General features: G+C 53.1%; 3 protein-coding genes and 2 non-coding genes across 5 annotated transcripts; all 5 read right to left on the minus strand.

Annotated features, from left to right (window-relative positions):
* Nucleotides 1-421: 421 nt before the first annotated feature.
* On the minus strand, nucleotides 422-2,571 carry BZA05DRAFT_391103 (glycoside hydrolase superfamily). The gene is made up of 4 exons (XM_051482943.1): nucleotides 2,127-2,571; nucleotides 988-2,067; nucleotides 758-930; nucleotides 422-702 (listed from the first exon to the last, which is right to left on the minus strand). The coding sequence occupies exons 1-4, from the start codon at nucleotides 2,200-2,202 to the stop codon at nucleotides 667-669; spliced, it is 1,365 nt and encodes a 454-aa protein (XP_051341585.1). The 5' UTR covers nucleotides 2,203-2,571; the 3' UTR covers nucleotides 422-666.
* A 1,794-nt stretch (nucleotides 2,572-4,365) lies between these two features.
* On the minus strand, nucleotides 4,366-4,464 carry BZA05DRAFT_t104. The gene has a single exon. It is a non-coding gene; the product is annotated as a tRNA-Leu (tRNA).
* Nucleotides 4,465-5,534: 1,070 nt separating this feature from the next.
* BZA05DRAFT_442952 (uncharacterized protein) lies at nucleotides 5,535-6,004 on the minus strand (the record flags this gene model as incomplete). Its single annotated transcript, XM_051486815.1, has 3 exons — nucleotides 5,535-5,832; nucleotides 5,882-5,933; nucleotides 5,983-6,004. The coding sequence occupies 3 exons, from the start codon at nucleotides 6,002-6,004 to the stop codon at nucleotides 5,535-5,537; spliced, it is 372 nt and encodes a 123-aa protein (XP_051341586.1).
* A 1,134-nt stretch (nucleotides 6,005-7,138) lies between these two features.
* BZA05DRAFT_472179 (SprT-like family-domain-containing protein) lies at nucleotides 7,139-11,601 on the minus strand (the record flags this gene model as incomplete). Its single annotated transcript, XM_051488003.1, has 4 exons — nucleotides 10,482-11,601; nucleotides 9,600-10,426; nucleotides 8,987-9,546; nucleotides 7,139-7,234 (listed from the first exon to the last, which is right to left on the minus strand). The coding sequence occupies exons 1-4, from the start codon at nucleotides 11,483-11,485 to the stop codon at nucleotides 7,139-7,141; spliced, it is 2,487 nt and encodes an 828-aa protein (XP_051341587.1). The 5' UTR covers nucleotides 11,486-11,601.
* Nucleotides 8,110-8,182, minus strand: BZA05DRAFT_t103. Its single transcript has one exon. It is a non-coding gene; the product is annotated as a tRNA-Cys (tRNA).
* Nucleotides 11,602-13,895: the final 2,294 nt, after the last annotated feature.

The raw sequence follows: 13,895 nt of genomic DNA on the forward strand, positions 1-13,895 counted from the left end.
TCGCCCATCGATCCTTCACACCCCTCGCTTCCCCACACTGGAAAACAGTAGAAAAATGCCAAGAAAACGTTTAAGTGAGCACCAACGATATATCTCGTCCTTGTGTTTTTATATTTCCACCAATTCCTGTTTACTTAAGCGTTAGATCAACGTATGACAAATTCACACACTGTCTGGCTTTTTGCCGAGTTTACAATTTAAAATGGGTGTACTGTCTATCATCATTTTATTTCCGCATCGTTTTACGTGGCTCACGTTATTCTAGATGCAATAGTTGCGGAATAGTTGCGCAATACCGCGGGGCCGCTTGTGAAATCTAATGATCGCGCAACCATTTCCCAACCCACCGCTCACGTTTAAAAAACCCCCCTTTTTTTACAAGGGTTGTTGTCATCTGCTTTGCTATGCTTCAGCAACTCACTTCCAGTTTATTGACAATATGTATTTCATTTATGCCAGTTGAAGCCAAAGAGAAAAAGATAATAAAACTAGCAATTATCATCTATCGACTTATTCAGATTCCCCACCCGCAACCCGACAATCGTTGCAAGTATTTATAGACAGTAAAACAGCTACAGAACGAACTTGAACACGCAACCAAACGTTTCATCTACAGAGGAAAAAAGCTACAACCCCGAAGTATTAAAACGCCGAGGAAGTAACTTTTTAAAAGTTGAGAGAAAGGTCCGTGATACCCCAGTGCTACAGAGAATGTCAGTGACTGGTTCGATGGGGGTGGGATGTGCGAGAAGCATACCTTCTCGGTGGAAAACGTCAAGGCGGTGTCCTCCTTCCAGCCATCGTCGAAGGCGGTGAACAGAATCACGTCCAAGCCCTGGGTGTCAAGAATCGACTTGACGGCGAGAGCCTGGTTCTCCACGCTGGGAATAGCCTTGTTGTTGGCGGTACCCTGAGTGGGCCAACCAGTCTCTGTAAGGTGCATTAGTATATCATGTCACAGTTTGCGTGATGGGATGATGAACGTACCAGTGATGACAATCTGCTTATCGCCGCAGACCTTGGCCATCTCCGTCTTCATGTTGTTCAAGAACTCCCCAGTTCCCTCAGCGACGACGTTTCCATCAAAGAACGAGTGGCAGTTGGCCGCGACGTAGTCGGACGCCTCGCAGATAGCAGGGTTGCCCATTATGGCGACGAAGGTATCGACACCAACGACGGGACCAGTGTATCCGACGTCGGAGCTACGGAGACGCTCACGGCTGGAGTTGATGATGCCGGCGAATTCGCTCGCAGTCTTCCTTCCAAAGTTGACAACCTCATTGCCGATGGCGACGGTGTGGACGGTATCCCAGTTTCCGTCGACGTACTCGATAAGGGTCTCCAGCTCTTCGAGGGGCTTGTCCATGTTCCAGATACCGGGCATGACCTTGATGTTATGAGTCTTCGCGGCGGCGATCACGTTCTGAATCTGGCTGCAATCTACACCGTAGAGACGGATGGGGCTGTACTCCTTGATCAAGGCGATGTCGGCGGCGACTTCTTCGGTGGTCTTGCACGCATTATCGGCATGGTATGGCGAGTAGACAATTCCGGGCTTGCTGCCACCTCCGGGCGGGTAGGTTCCCGACACGTACGGCGTACCGGTAGCAGCCGGCTTGGTCGAGGAGGAGGAGGACGACACAGGGGCAGCCAAAGAAGATGAATAGACAGTGGTAGGCTCCGGTGCCTCTGATGATGTCGTCGGCACCGGTACAGGTATGCTTGAAGTGGAAGCAGTGGTCGGCACGGATACGTACACCGATGTTGGAGTAGTCTTGACCGCCGAGGTGGTAGCCTCAGCCGGAGGCTGGTAAACTACCGTCGAACTCGACGAGACCGAAGTCTCTTCACTAGGGGAATCGATCACGGGGGTAGCCGTCTTCGACACCACCGCGGTCTTGGTGACGGGTGGCCGAGTGCCGTAGACCGTAACGGTCAAGGTATGGGGAGCACTCGGGTCAACAGTGTTGCCCTTCTGATCAACCCACACAGTTGCGGCAGTCGAGTAGCAAGTTGCAACCTTGGGAGCTTCAGAAACCCGCTTGTGGAGAGCACCATGTCGTCGTCCTGGTTACGAACGGTGAGTAAACGTCCACAGAGCAACACCGACGGGGAGTGGAACATACTGTGAGGCGAAGCAGCTGCCAGCGAAGAAGCAGCCAAAGCCGCAACCGCAAGATTGATCAAGGACATCCCGAACATTGTAGATTTTAAGCTGAGAGGTTGGAGCTAGATCGTAATATATGAGATGTAGCTAGATGAATATGGCTGGTATGGTGTTTCTACGTTATTTCTGGATCTAGGTACAAGAGGGTTGGATGTTCTTCGTGGGTTCGTAAGTTGTTTTATGTGTATCGCTGCTCTGGACGTCTGCTCTCGAAGCAAAGGAAGGAAGTTGTTTTTCAAAAACAGAAAGAGCGTGATGGGCTTGAAAGAACGAGAGTAGGGTTGTGTGGTAAACTAGCCCGCACAAGAGAATGAATGAAGGTAGTGAGAGAGAAGGAAAGAGCAACGAACTCGCAGAGACGGTGTCGGAATGGGTAGGGAGAGAAGGAAGAAGGGAGGCAGAGACGAAGGCAGAGGAGGAGGGGAGCACAGGGTAATATAAGGTATACACCTACTCACACTCGCTGTGTGGGGCATAATTCTGGGCTGAGTTGTGACCCAACGAGGCTTCTCAGAACCTACGATCGAATGGATGGTTGTCCCTGCTTCAAGGGCACCGCTAACGCAGGGGTCAAGGGGTCGAAGACTGCCATGTTACAGAGTTTGCCTTCTCCATCCCGAGAGGGAGTGCGTACGAGTACATGCTCTGCTAGTATGTAGGGAGATATCCTTCCCCGCAGGGCCCGCAATATCTCCAGCAGCACCCATCGAGAAGGTGTGAGAGTGTCGGCAACATCCTACGGCCTCCGCACCTGCCGCAATGCCACACACAGCGCCGGGGATATCTCACAACGGTCTGGGTGCGACATGTAGGTATCTCCATGTTGAAGTCACACATGCACACAGGAAGCTCATGCCTTGCCATGGGGAAAAAAAGCAGAACTCCCGTCCCTGCCAGCATCTGTACCTGCATATCTAGGCGTGCAAGCCGCAGCGGCGCCTCGCCCATCGCTCATGGATGGCGCTACTAACTTACGTGCCCCAACCAAACACCAAGGGACCGTAGCGGCATAAACTCTACTATAATTCGCCGAACTCCTCCTCCATTACGTGGGCGTTTCCTGCCTTTCGCGCACGCATGGCCGCATATGTATATAAACAGAGGGTCGTATCGTATCGTGTCGTGTCGTGTCGTGTCGTGTCGTATCGCCTGCGGTTGCGTGGCCAAGGTTTCTGCCGTGCCCCTCCCCTCTAAAATCCCGTCCAATCGGTAGGCGCGCACGGGCAGTCCGTGGAGCTAGTGCTAGGTACATAGCCGCTACGAAAGCTCCGATCGGATTCCAGGCGATGGGACGACGTTTCATGTCGGTCGGGTCGTTGGATTTGTGTTTTGCCTCAACCTTCAGGTCCGCGCTGGATATGGCTTTTCGACGCGCAGTCGAGAAGAATCGAGGTCACGACCACCACCGCTACTTAAGCATAAAAGTACCGTATGTCCCTCGATCGTTATCTATTTCGACGTCTGGCACTCGCCCCAAAAACCGGAACATTCTCATCAGCCTGTTCCGCCGACGAGCACGAGCGTTGGATTCGTCCCCGGTTATTCTGCTGTGGGGGTTTGCGTCGACAGGCGAGGTATGGCAAGGCATGGAAGCATGGAGGCATGAAGGCATGGAGGCATGGAGGCATGGGGAGGCATGGAAGGCAAATGAAAGGACAGTTCTTGGGCCCCGGGAGGGCTTATGATGAGCTTCGGCTTCGGCAAAATGCCATAGCATAGCTATCGTGCGGCGCAGCGCCGGGGACCTTGGGCGGCAAGACAAGTCCCTGCATACACCAGATACCTACCGTTCACGAGCACTTCACGCCTCGCCCTGACCAACATACCATCCCATCCACCACTTAATACCGAAAAGATTAATTGCTCGCGTCGCACGCGGTGGCGAAACCCGTTCCTGAAAATATAGTGGTTGTATATGCGTGTTTCGAGTATGTTGCTTGGCGGGGCGCGGCGGTGCGGGGCGGGGGTATTCAGGCAGGTGGAGGTAGAATATGAAGACCCGGGCCGAACTGGTGCGCAAATGCATAGTAGAGCAGATATAGGTACTTTATGCAAGCCTTGACCTGTGTCGCCAGCGCTCACGTAATCGTCATTCATCAAAACCATATACTTTGATCTCGCCACCAGCAACACCATCACAGTTGTGGGAACCTCAACATCCACAAGCACAGATTCAAAAACTGAAGAAAAAAAGATTATGCTACCAGCAGGGTTCGAACCTGCGCGGGTTTCCCCAATGGGTTTCAAGTCAATAGAAAACTTAAGTCCACCGCCTTGGACCACTCGGCCATAGTAGCGTGTTGTATTCATCACATGTATGCCGGATAAGACCCAAAGCTCCTAGTGACAGCTTGGCATAGATAAAGCTTTCAACTTTGTTCGCTACGCACGCAGGGCACTCGCCCTTCGCGACCTCCGCATCCATAGTCGTCACTCGCTTCTATCCCTCGTTCCGACACGCAGCCCCCGCCTCAAAAGACCCCGCGCTCGAGTGGGGATCGATCCTTCCTTCCTTCTACATACCGCATCCTACTAGGCCTTGATCGCTAGCACCCCGGACTAGGTACATTCTACCTACCTGGTCACAAACCACCACTCGATCATCCCACGACACTTACTCTACTCCATAGCATGTCCACCACAACAATGCCACAAACAGAGCCACTGCCGCTATGTACTCTACAGGTCCCCGCCGCGATACCCGACGGACGTACTAAAGACGTGGGAGGGAGGATGTACCCGAGCAGTGATTGTACCGTACCGAACCTCCGGCGGCGAACCGAAACTGCCGCCAGGTTGCCTCTGCGACATGTAGAGTACATCCAAACCTGCTTCGTGGTTGATATGCTCCTCCTTGGGAGCCATTATTGGCTTACATACCAAGGCTCTGGGCGGGTCGTTGACCATACGGCTCTCTCCCTCACCCGGCCAGCCACCCAGCCGCCGATGGAGCAGGTACACGGCTTTTACAATCGGTCGAGATAGACAGTCTTCCAAGATCACCACCAGCTTCGGCTTCCTAGCGTCGAAGGATGCATTGCTTTGCTACGGCTATACCTCCCATGCTTATCCGCTGGGTGATTAGACGTCGAACAACACTGGGCGTTCGCGGGAAAATATCCGCGGGCGTTTTCTGTCGAGTTTTTCTCTTTCTTCAGGCCAACCTCCTTCTACTTGGAGTACTTGAGCTGCTGCTATGAGGTGCGAAACTGACGTGAGCATCACATGGTCTCTGATTCGCTCTCTCTCTCATGAAGTATCATTAATCACCCCATCTGCACGAGCAAAAAACAAACAAACAAGAGCATCATCCATCCATTAAGCGTATTGTCTTGCAATCTCATTCCCGTCAACTCATCGTAACCCTCTACAAAACCAGTACACCAGCCGCGCCAACAACAGCCAGGACACCGAAGTTGACGACGTTCATTCCGGCAGCACCGGTAGCAACGGCGGCAGCCGAGCTAGCGGCTGAGCCGACCGCACCCGAGGCCGACTCGCGAGGACCGTCGCAGTCCCAGTGGTTACCGTGGGACACGCAGCCGACGGACTCGGTGGGGCTGGGGCCGGCGCTGTGGCTGCCGCTCGCGTGGTCGTCGTGGTCGTCGTGGTCGTCGGCGTGGCCGGTGGCCGAGGACATGGCGGCGGAGCCGGAGGCGGTGGGGCTGCTGATGTTAGTGATGGACGCTGTGCGGGAGGGGGGAGAGGGCGTACCAGTCCCAGTGGTCGCCGTGGGAGACGCAGTTGGCGGACTCGGTGGGGGATGCTGTTGACCGTTAGTTATAGACGAGGAGGAGGATGCGGGTGGGACTAACGCTGCTGGGCGCTGACGGCCATGGCGAGAGCGGCGATCGAAAGGAGGGTGGTGGATAACTTCATTTTCGCTTTTTGTGTGTGTGTGTGGGGGGGGGGGGGTGCTTCGAATTTGCTGGTGGGTGGGGGTGGGCCGTGAACGAGAGTGTGATGGTGAGGGTGGGAGTGGGAGTGGGGAGAGGAGGGAGACCGCGAGGTTTGTGGGCTGGCTGTATGTATTTATGTATGCGGGCCAAACAACAACTAGTTCATTCATTCCTACTCCCGCCTATGTAGAGTACATACAAGAATCAAGATGCAAGGAGAACTTCCCGTCTCCTCCTCAACCCCCCACGCTGGCTGCAAAGAAATTGCCGTTAGGTAGGTGGTGGTGGGAACACGCTTGGCACACCTTGATGGCTGGCTGGCCGCTGGTCGACTGCTGGTCGATGACGGGAGAACTCCCGAAGTGTTAATCAAGATGCATGGCTGGCTGGGTGCGTGCATAAACCTCTGTATAACACCGTATTGCTGTGCTCGGCGATTTAGCACATCGCACATACAGTTCCAACGGTCGGTTCCACAGCAGCTGTCACCCGTGCTTTCGGCGGTGAAGATGATATGTAACTACTACTCTGCTCGTGTTCACGGTCAATGGAACAGCATGAACGAGAACTTAGAAGGTACTTCCGCGGGTGAGATGGCTGGATGGCAGGATTATGGTCATCGCAGTTTCCAGTATCTAACTAGCTCCGACAGGAACCTTGGTGGGCACTACACGCTGCCAAGCTGTAAAACATCTTCCGTTCGCGTCGTTACGTGCATGCATGGAGCGATGTTCATATGGAGTCACTCGCGTGCCAGCTGACTTGTCACTTTTTCACCGGCGGTCTGCTGGGCTGGGAAACCAGCAGAAAGAGGGGTGGAGCCACGCTTGAGAGATCTTGGGGCGAATTTCAGTTGCGAGCATCAGGCAGGGAGAGCGCACCGCCTGTCCATCCTCGGCAACAATCCGATTCTGTTCAAAACTCTCTCAAGAGTAGAGGTGAATCGCTAGAGTAGCCCAGCGAGGCGGGGCTCTATGTATTGTACTCTAGCCACGGTACGTTGCGCCAACAGCAGTTTACACTACTCTAGCAGTGTCATCCCCAATCCTCCAAGTTCGTCACAGAATCACCATCAGTGATGACAGTGGCCTTTGGCCTTCACCTTGCCAGAACCTTGGTGCTTGGATCCCTCGATCTTGGTGAATTCGGAAGTAGGAGCCATCAAGCACTTCGGGAGAAAATTTGGCAGTAGCTACTCCTACTTCAGAACATTGACCTTCAACTCGAGAGAGAGAGGATCTTCGATATCGTTTACCCTCGGAGTTTCGTCTCTTCCAAGAGGATGCACGAGCCACTCCACTCACCCCAAGCGATGTTCCAAGGAAGTGGGAGATCTGGCCACTCACGGTCTATGACGGGAGGACGATTACCGGTATCGGGGGGAGGGTTGTTCCTGCATGAGTACCGGCAGTGTGGGATTAGTATCAACGTACTCATTTTGTACATACCTGATTGCCAGAATGCGGCCCGCACCTATGGATGAAATTAGAAGCGCCAGGCGCGAGTGAGCCGCCGGCAAGTTGCGATTGTTGACGAGACTTCAATATCAAAAACGAAGGTCTCTGTAAAGTACTACACGAGCAATAGGTACGGTGATGAGGCCAGCTCGAGGGCTTGCGTACGCATAATTGCGCAGGTTCCCATCTCTGCGAAAGCTTGAAGATGTACAGGACGTGAATCACTCGCAACGCCATCTTGCCGATATTTACGAGAACATGGGCTGCACCGCTTCGGCTGGCATTACGAGCACGCTTAGGAGTGAAAAAGTCCAAACTCTACCTATTTCTAGACTCAGATGCATGTTCCAAGCACACACTCGAAATAGTATCCCTCGAATTCTTCCAAGCTCCCGCCTTGCTCTTCACCCGGTCGCCAAAACCCGCATACACATATATCACCGCCGTGCTCGATCCAGCATCTAGGTAGCATCTAAGCCCCACTTACGCTTTTTAACCTTCCAACCTTCACCTTCCACCCCAAATGGCAAAAACCAACCCCACCCTTCTCGCCAAAAAGCACCAGCACTCGAGCACCGAGAGCCTCAGTTCTGACCCTGATTTGAACAGGGGACCTGTCGATCTGCAATCGACCGCTCTAACCCCTGAGCTACCAGAACATGTTGATGGTGGAGGTTCGTGATTGACGGGTATGATACGGTATTGTATCACTCGGAGTCTACGGGTCACGTGCATACATAGCTGGTGTGTGCGTGCAAATAGTTTAGAAGCTGCAATGAGGGTTCACCATGAAATGGCAGACCAGTGAGTCCTCATGGGATATGCTTACTGATTACTTACTCCAAACCTCATGCGATAGGTACACATGTAGGTAGGCCACGTTATATCTCCCTGTCTCCTTTTCCCCCATCGCAGCATCGTGTACCTAACGTCTTGTGGGTTACAGGCTTACATCTTGCAAGCGCCAACATGGCCGGTAGAGTACCTGCTACGGTACCACCTCATTAGGGTGAACGTCGGTGGGTCAACCCACCAGCTTTAGCTCTGGCACCACCCATTCAGGGTCTAGGCTAACTAAGTCACAGCTGAAGCGTCAAAAGAAGTCTGTTGAAGCGGGGTATCACGCATAATCCATCTTATGTATGTACCAAACTCACTACACGAGGCGGCTTTCCGTTCGCATGAAACGCCCGTACCCGGTGACACATACATTCATTCATTCAGACACTATCCAACCGAGTAAAGCAAGGGCGTCCAAGCGCAATACACACAACACTCCGTAACCACAGATGGGAACCCTTCGCAATGTAGAAAGAAAAGAAAATGGTATATCCAAACCAAAAGAGAACGCCCAAGAGCGCCCTGAAAAACACGTACAAAAACCATTTCAGCCATTGCGAGAAATCAAATCTGACAGTCGATGTAAGCCCATATCCGAGAAACCAGTTGGAAAGTGTCTCTACCTGCAAGTAGTCCATCATGCTTTCCAGCGGATGTCTCCTGGTTTGTGTATCCGAATCCGACCACTCCCCAGAGGCAGCAACAGAGCCCCCCTCGCTGGCTCTGAGTGGTGTTTTTCCGGCCTTGTAGGCTTCCCACTCGCGCCCGACCATCCGCATCACCTCTTTCAGGGGGGATCCAGGGTTCTCGCGCTTGATTCTAGCCATGTGTTGCTTGGTGAAGGTTTGGTACTCTGTCAGCGGCTTCGGATCGCGGAGGACAGGCTTTGTTTGGAGTAAGACGCCCAGTCGACACCGCGGGCACCTCATGCGTCCGACATCCTTGGGTTTGGACTGCTGCTTCCAGACGTACGAACAGTGCTCCGTCTGGCAGCTAAGGTGATACTTATACTCGATCTCGTAGGAATGGCATCGGGTAACCGTAATGCCGAGGTCACTGAACTTTCTGCCAACCAGTGCACCCCATCTTTTGAACAGAGGACCGTGGTGGTCGGTCTTGCTGTTGTCTACGGCCCAAACCGCAAGATGGCAAAATTCGTGAGCAGTGGTATTGTACAACCTCGCTGTGCCTAGTTAGTACAGCTGACACTTTGCTGGTAGTAGACGGAGCACTTACCCTCATCGGTGATCACTTTGGTTGATAGTTCGATGATTCCCTTGCTCAGCCTTGCCCGCCCGGCGGTGGTCCGAAGCTTGGGATTCCACTCCACCCTGATGCCGCCCCGACTTTCGTGAAACTTCCCGACGGCACCATCACAGATCATCCGATCGAGCTTCCGAACGAACGACTCGGCCAATGCTTCCTTCTTGGCCTCGAATTCTCTCTTTGCTGCGAAATTAGACTTCCCTACAGTCTTTGCTGCCTTGGGCTTCGTCACGGTCCTCGGCGTTTTGGGTACTTCGCCACTGTCGTAGCTTCCGTAGCCTTGGCTGCTAGCGCTGTCTCCGTTGCCGTCGGTAATGTCACTATCATCATTGGAGTTGGTGTCGGCGCTTTCAGCGTCGGCAATTTCAGCGAAAATTTGTTCGTCGGCTTCGTCTTGGTCTTGGAAGTACTCCTGAACCGCCGTCTCAGTTTTCCTAACCTTATACCGGTTGTATCCTCCATCGTCATCTTGAAGGTACTCCACGACCGTCGTCGTATCTTTCGGAGTCTTGGGCCTCTTGTATCCTCCATACCTACCTCCATCTTCCACAATCCAGTCATCTTCGGACTCGTAAATATCGCTGTCCTCGTTAGGGCCTTCGGCCTCCGATTCCGAATCCGAGCTTATCTCGATGACCTCTGGATTCGATCTTTTCCGTGGGGTTCTATATTTGTTTAGAGTGTCCCCGGAAGGCCCTCCACTATACTTCCGACCAAAGGTAGATACGGGCTGCTTCTTCTCTGGCGCCCTCGACCGATTACCAGGCTTGGGAGTCTTGGGTTCCGGCGAATTGGGGCTATTGCTCAACTGTTAGCAACGGTGTGGCATAATCCAAAGTGGATATCACATACTAATTCATACCACCCACGGGCTCATCCGATTCTTCGTCCCCCGAGGCCGAAGGAAACACATCTTCCAATACGAACGGGATGTTCGCCATCTTTTTGATAGCTGCGGTCTTGGACTGTAGCTTCGACCTGGGTAGCTCCGGGAGTGTTTCACTATCACTTGCAGAAGAGGACGATGGCTCGAGGTACTTCTTCTGCACCAATCTTCTCCTCGGTGTGGGTTTCGAAATTGACGCCTTAGAAAACATATCCTCTAAGCCTAGAGCCTTGCTCGATCGTTGTGGTTTCGCCACCTTCGCCACTGGTGTCCGTTGAATCACCTCTTCTTCATAGGAGGACTTTACATCGTCATGCCTCGTCGATGTGGCTGTTACGAATGGCTTGGAGTCCGAGTCCGAATCGGAAGAAAGGAAGCCCTCCCCAACCAAAAACTCAACTCCCTCCGTCTTCACGTCGGGCATGGAGAATTCCATCTTCTTTTCCTTCTTCGGTGCCGCCTTCTTAGGCAGCTCCTTCTCCAAGTCCGCTTTCTTTACCAACCTTCTCCTCCTAGGCGGTGACGGCTTTTGTTCCTCCTCGGAGCCAGAGTCGGAATCGATGGTGGCGGTGGCGGTGTCAATCCGACTTGATACAGGTACACTTGGGCGCCTCGTGCCCGCAGTCTTGGTGGCTGTCCCCTTCGTCGCCGACGGCTTGGGAACAATGCATTTCTCCTTCGACTTCAAGTTACTCGCGAGCACTGTGCGGGGCGCTACGTCTGCTGGACGTCTAACACTAGTAACAACCTTCGTCGTCGTCGTTGTCGACGGACGAGCAATTCTGGCGGGTGCTGGGGCCACCGGTGCGCTGCGGACGTTGACAATTGGGCCGTTTCGCTTGGCGGGGGTTTCGACGTTCAACAGCAGCTCTTTCAAGGTGGGGAACTCGTCGTCATTGGAGCTGTAATCGGTTGCGTCTTCGTCGGACTCGGGGGCGCGCGCGACAGGGCGGGTGGGGGTGCGGGCCATTGCGATGTCGTGCGGATTGTGTGATGTGCTGTCTAGTGGATGTAGAGTACTCTACAGTCGTGTGGGATTGGTGGATGTCGGTACTGCTGGTAGTGGTGGTGTTGTGAAGAATGAGCTGTGCGGAGGAGTGCTTGTAAATACCAGTTGCCGTGGTAACAACGGAACCTGCCGAGACACCGGCGCCAAGTAAATTTTTCGGCGGGAATGATATCTTGTGAAGATCAAATGCTGGGGCAAGAACGCCTTTCCACATTTTTTCGTCGTAGCAGTCGCTGCAGTCTCTTAAGAGGGTGCAGTTGAGAAGTGGCTCGTGTTGAGCACTTCGAGTATTCCCAAGTTGACACGGCCATTTTGACAGGAACCGTGGATTAAAAAGTGTACATATATCGGGCATTGGAATGTGTCATGAATGTCAAACTGCTATAGAGATTTGGTACTTAGGACTACCCCACTGTACCGTTTTGTGCCTCTGTTGGTGGTAGTTAAGTAGTTGAGACCACACGGCACAACCTTTCCATTGGTTATTGTTCTTTTCGAGGATTTCTTTTCAGTTATGTACTAAGTCCCAATTCGTTCGTCTTGAGGCCTTGACACTGAGTTCAGTGCATATAACTGTCACGCACTGCTCATCAGGGTGAATTTGAGCCCTTTTCTCGAGCCATTGGGATGGTAGTTGGCCTAATTATCAAAGTTCGCGAAGCAGTACCGGTTTAAATCAACGACGAAGCCTCCTGTACGATCACTTAAGCCAAGAAAAGCAGCAGAATCCTCGGCATCTTAGTTCCCGACTCATCCCGCCGTGCCCGTTTCTTCAGGTCACCCACCCGCCAGAGCCAGCGCTGGCGGTATCCACGAGCCATGCAAGTCCCGATCACAGCCCATCAACCGGCCCCCCGGTATCGCTGCGTCACAACCGAAATTACTCCCGTATGCCTATCCGCCAGCGTCCGGATGAGCCGAATGCGAGTACTGTAAGTAGAGTGCATACGACGAAACCAAAAATAAGAATAACTAGAGTACGGTAGGTACACCCTCCCAGCTCCCGCATCCTCACGGCAGTGGCACCGACATGACGTCCACCGAAGTGCCGCGTGGGCCCTGATCGATGGGCAGAAACCTGCTGGGTACTCTACTTTGGTACCTACATACCTGACGCCGTTGTTATTGCACGTTTCCTATATACGATGTGTGGCTATAGGGCGCCACCTCGTTGCATGCGCATAATATACGGTACGGTAAGTGGGTATCGGAGGATTATCCTGAGCGTGGGGCATGGGGCTGGGCTGGGGTGCGGTGGGGTGGGTGCGGTGGCGGTGGCATCCACGCTGATCCCACTGATATGATACCTACGCGGATACGGTACTTAAGCAGGATATTTGGAAGACGGGTTTCAACGTCAGCATGGGTACCTAATCCGCCAGCCCTTCTCACTCCCGGAGAATGGGAATCATTGGGTTTGGAGAGGTCATGCTATGCATACCTACGAGGTCAAGGCTGTCTGACGCTCGTTAGCTTCCGTGAAAGCTAGAAAAATAGATCATGATTCACGATAGAAGAATTATATACCCATCGAGACCTCGGCAGCTTTTGAAAGTAACCCGCCAAACATCCAGTAATCACAGACACCCAACCCTTAAACATACCCCAAGGGTCAAACTTTGCAAACGCTGCCACAAAGATACCTTCGGCACCCCCGAGGTTTAAAAGCACTTGTGGCATGACCGGGAGTCTTCTCACGGATATAGCTGTTCCCGAGCCGATAGGTGGGTGGTCGCGGCTGCCGCGCTTCGTGTTTTCCAGGCCCTTCGTGCGGTTGGTAGGCATATCAAATACCCGGAATCAACGGTGGACGAACAGCATCATGAGAAGGGACGTAGTTACGTGACGCCCCACTTTGGCCGGTCCGGTCGGGCACTCATGAATACCGTAGCCGCAACTTTATTCGTGGGTCTAAATACCTAGGTAGGCCACCATCGTTGATTCGTTATCGTGATATATGTATGTAGGGAATGATGCTCGAGCACGAGTCAAAATTGTCTGAATGTTAAACCGAACCCCACTGTAACTCACCTAGCCTCGCAAGTAACCCCCACGCGGAACCCACGCTGTCTCGGCCTTGGCAGTCAATATCGATAGGTATCGATATTTGCATCGTGGGATGATGATCGCGTCCGATAACTACCACCACGCTATAGGTATACCGTATGTAGAAGCACAATCTCCGGCCACGCCATCTATCCATTCACCGTGCTCTTGCCGAATCGCAAGCTCCGCCAAATCACGATTATGTATCTGCAGCGGCACGATCTGTCTCAAGCGACCGAAACCCCCCAACACACTACCTAGACTACCAGCCGCACCTCGAAGTCAACGTCTCGGATCGGGATCGGCACCGAGGGTGGTTGGCGGT

This window comes from Tricharina praecox, assembly GCF_024521635.1.
Source record: "Tricharina praecox strain CBS 144465 chromosome Unknown BZA05scaffold_6, whole genome shotgun sequence".
NCBI classification, from domain to species: Eukaryota; Fungi; Ascomycota; class Pezizomycetes; order Pezizales; family Pyronemataceae; genus Tricharina; species Tricharina praecox.

What these genes read in the sequence shown, in the direction of transcription:
- BZA05DRAFT_391103 (XM_051482943.1), bottom strand. Translation starts at nt 2,202, where the DNA reads ATGTTCGGGATGTCCTTGATCAATCTTGCGGTTGCGGCTTTGGCTGCT. An exon ending in GGCAGCTGCTTCGCCTCACA is followed by an intron (nt 2,068 to 2,126) that starts GTATGTTCCACT and finishes GTTCGTAACCAG; the next exon opens with GACGACGACATGGTGCTCTC. An exon ending in TAAGCAGATTGTCATCACTG is followed by an intron (nt 931 to 987) that starts GTACGTTCATCA and finishes TGCACCTTACAG; the next exon opens with AGACTGGTTGGCCCACTCAG.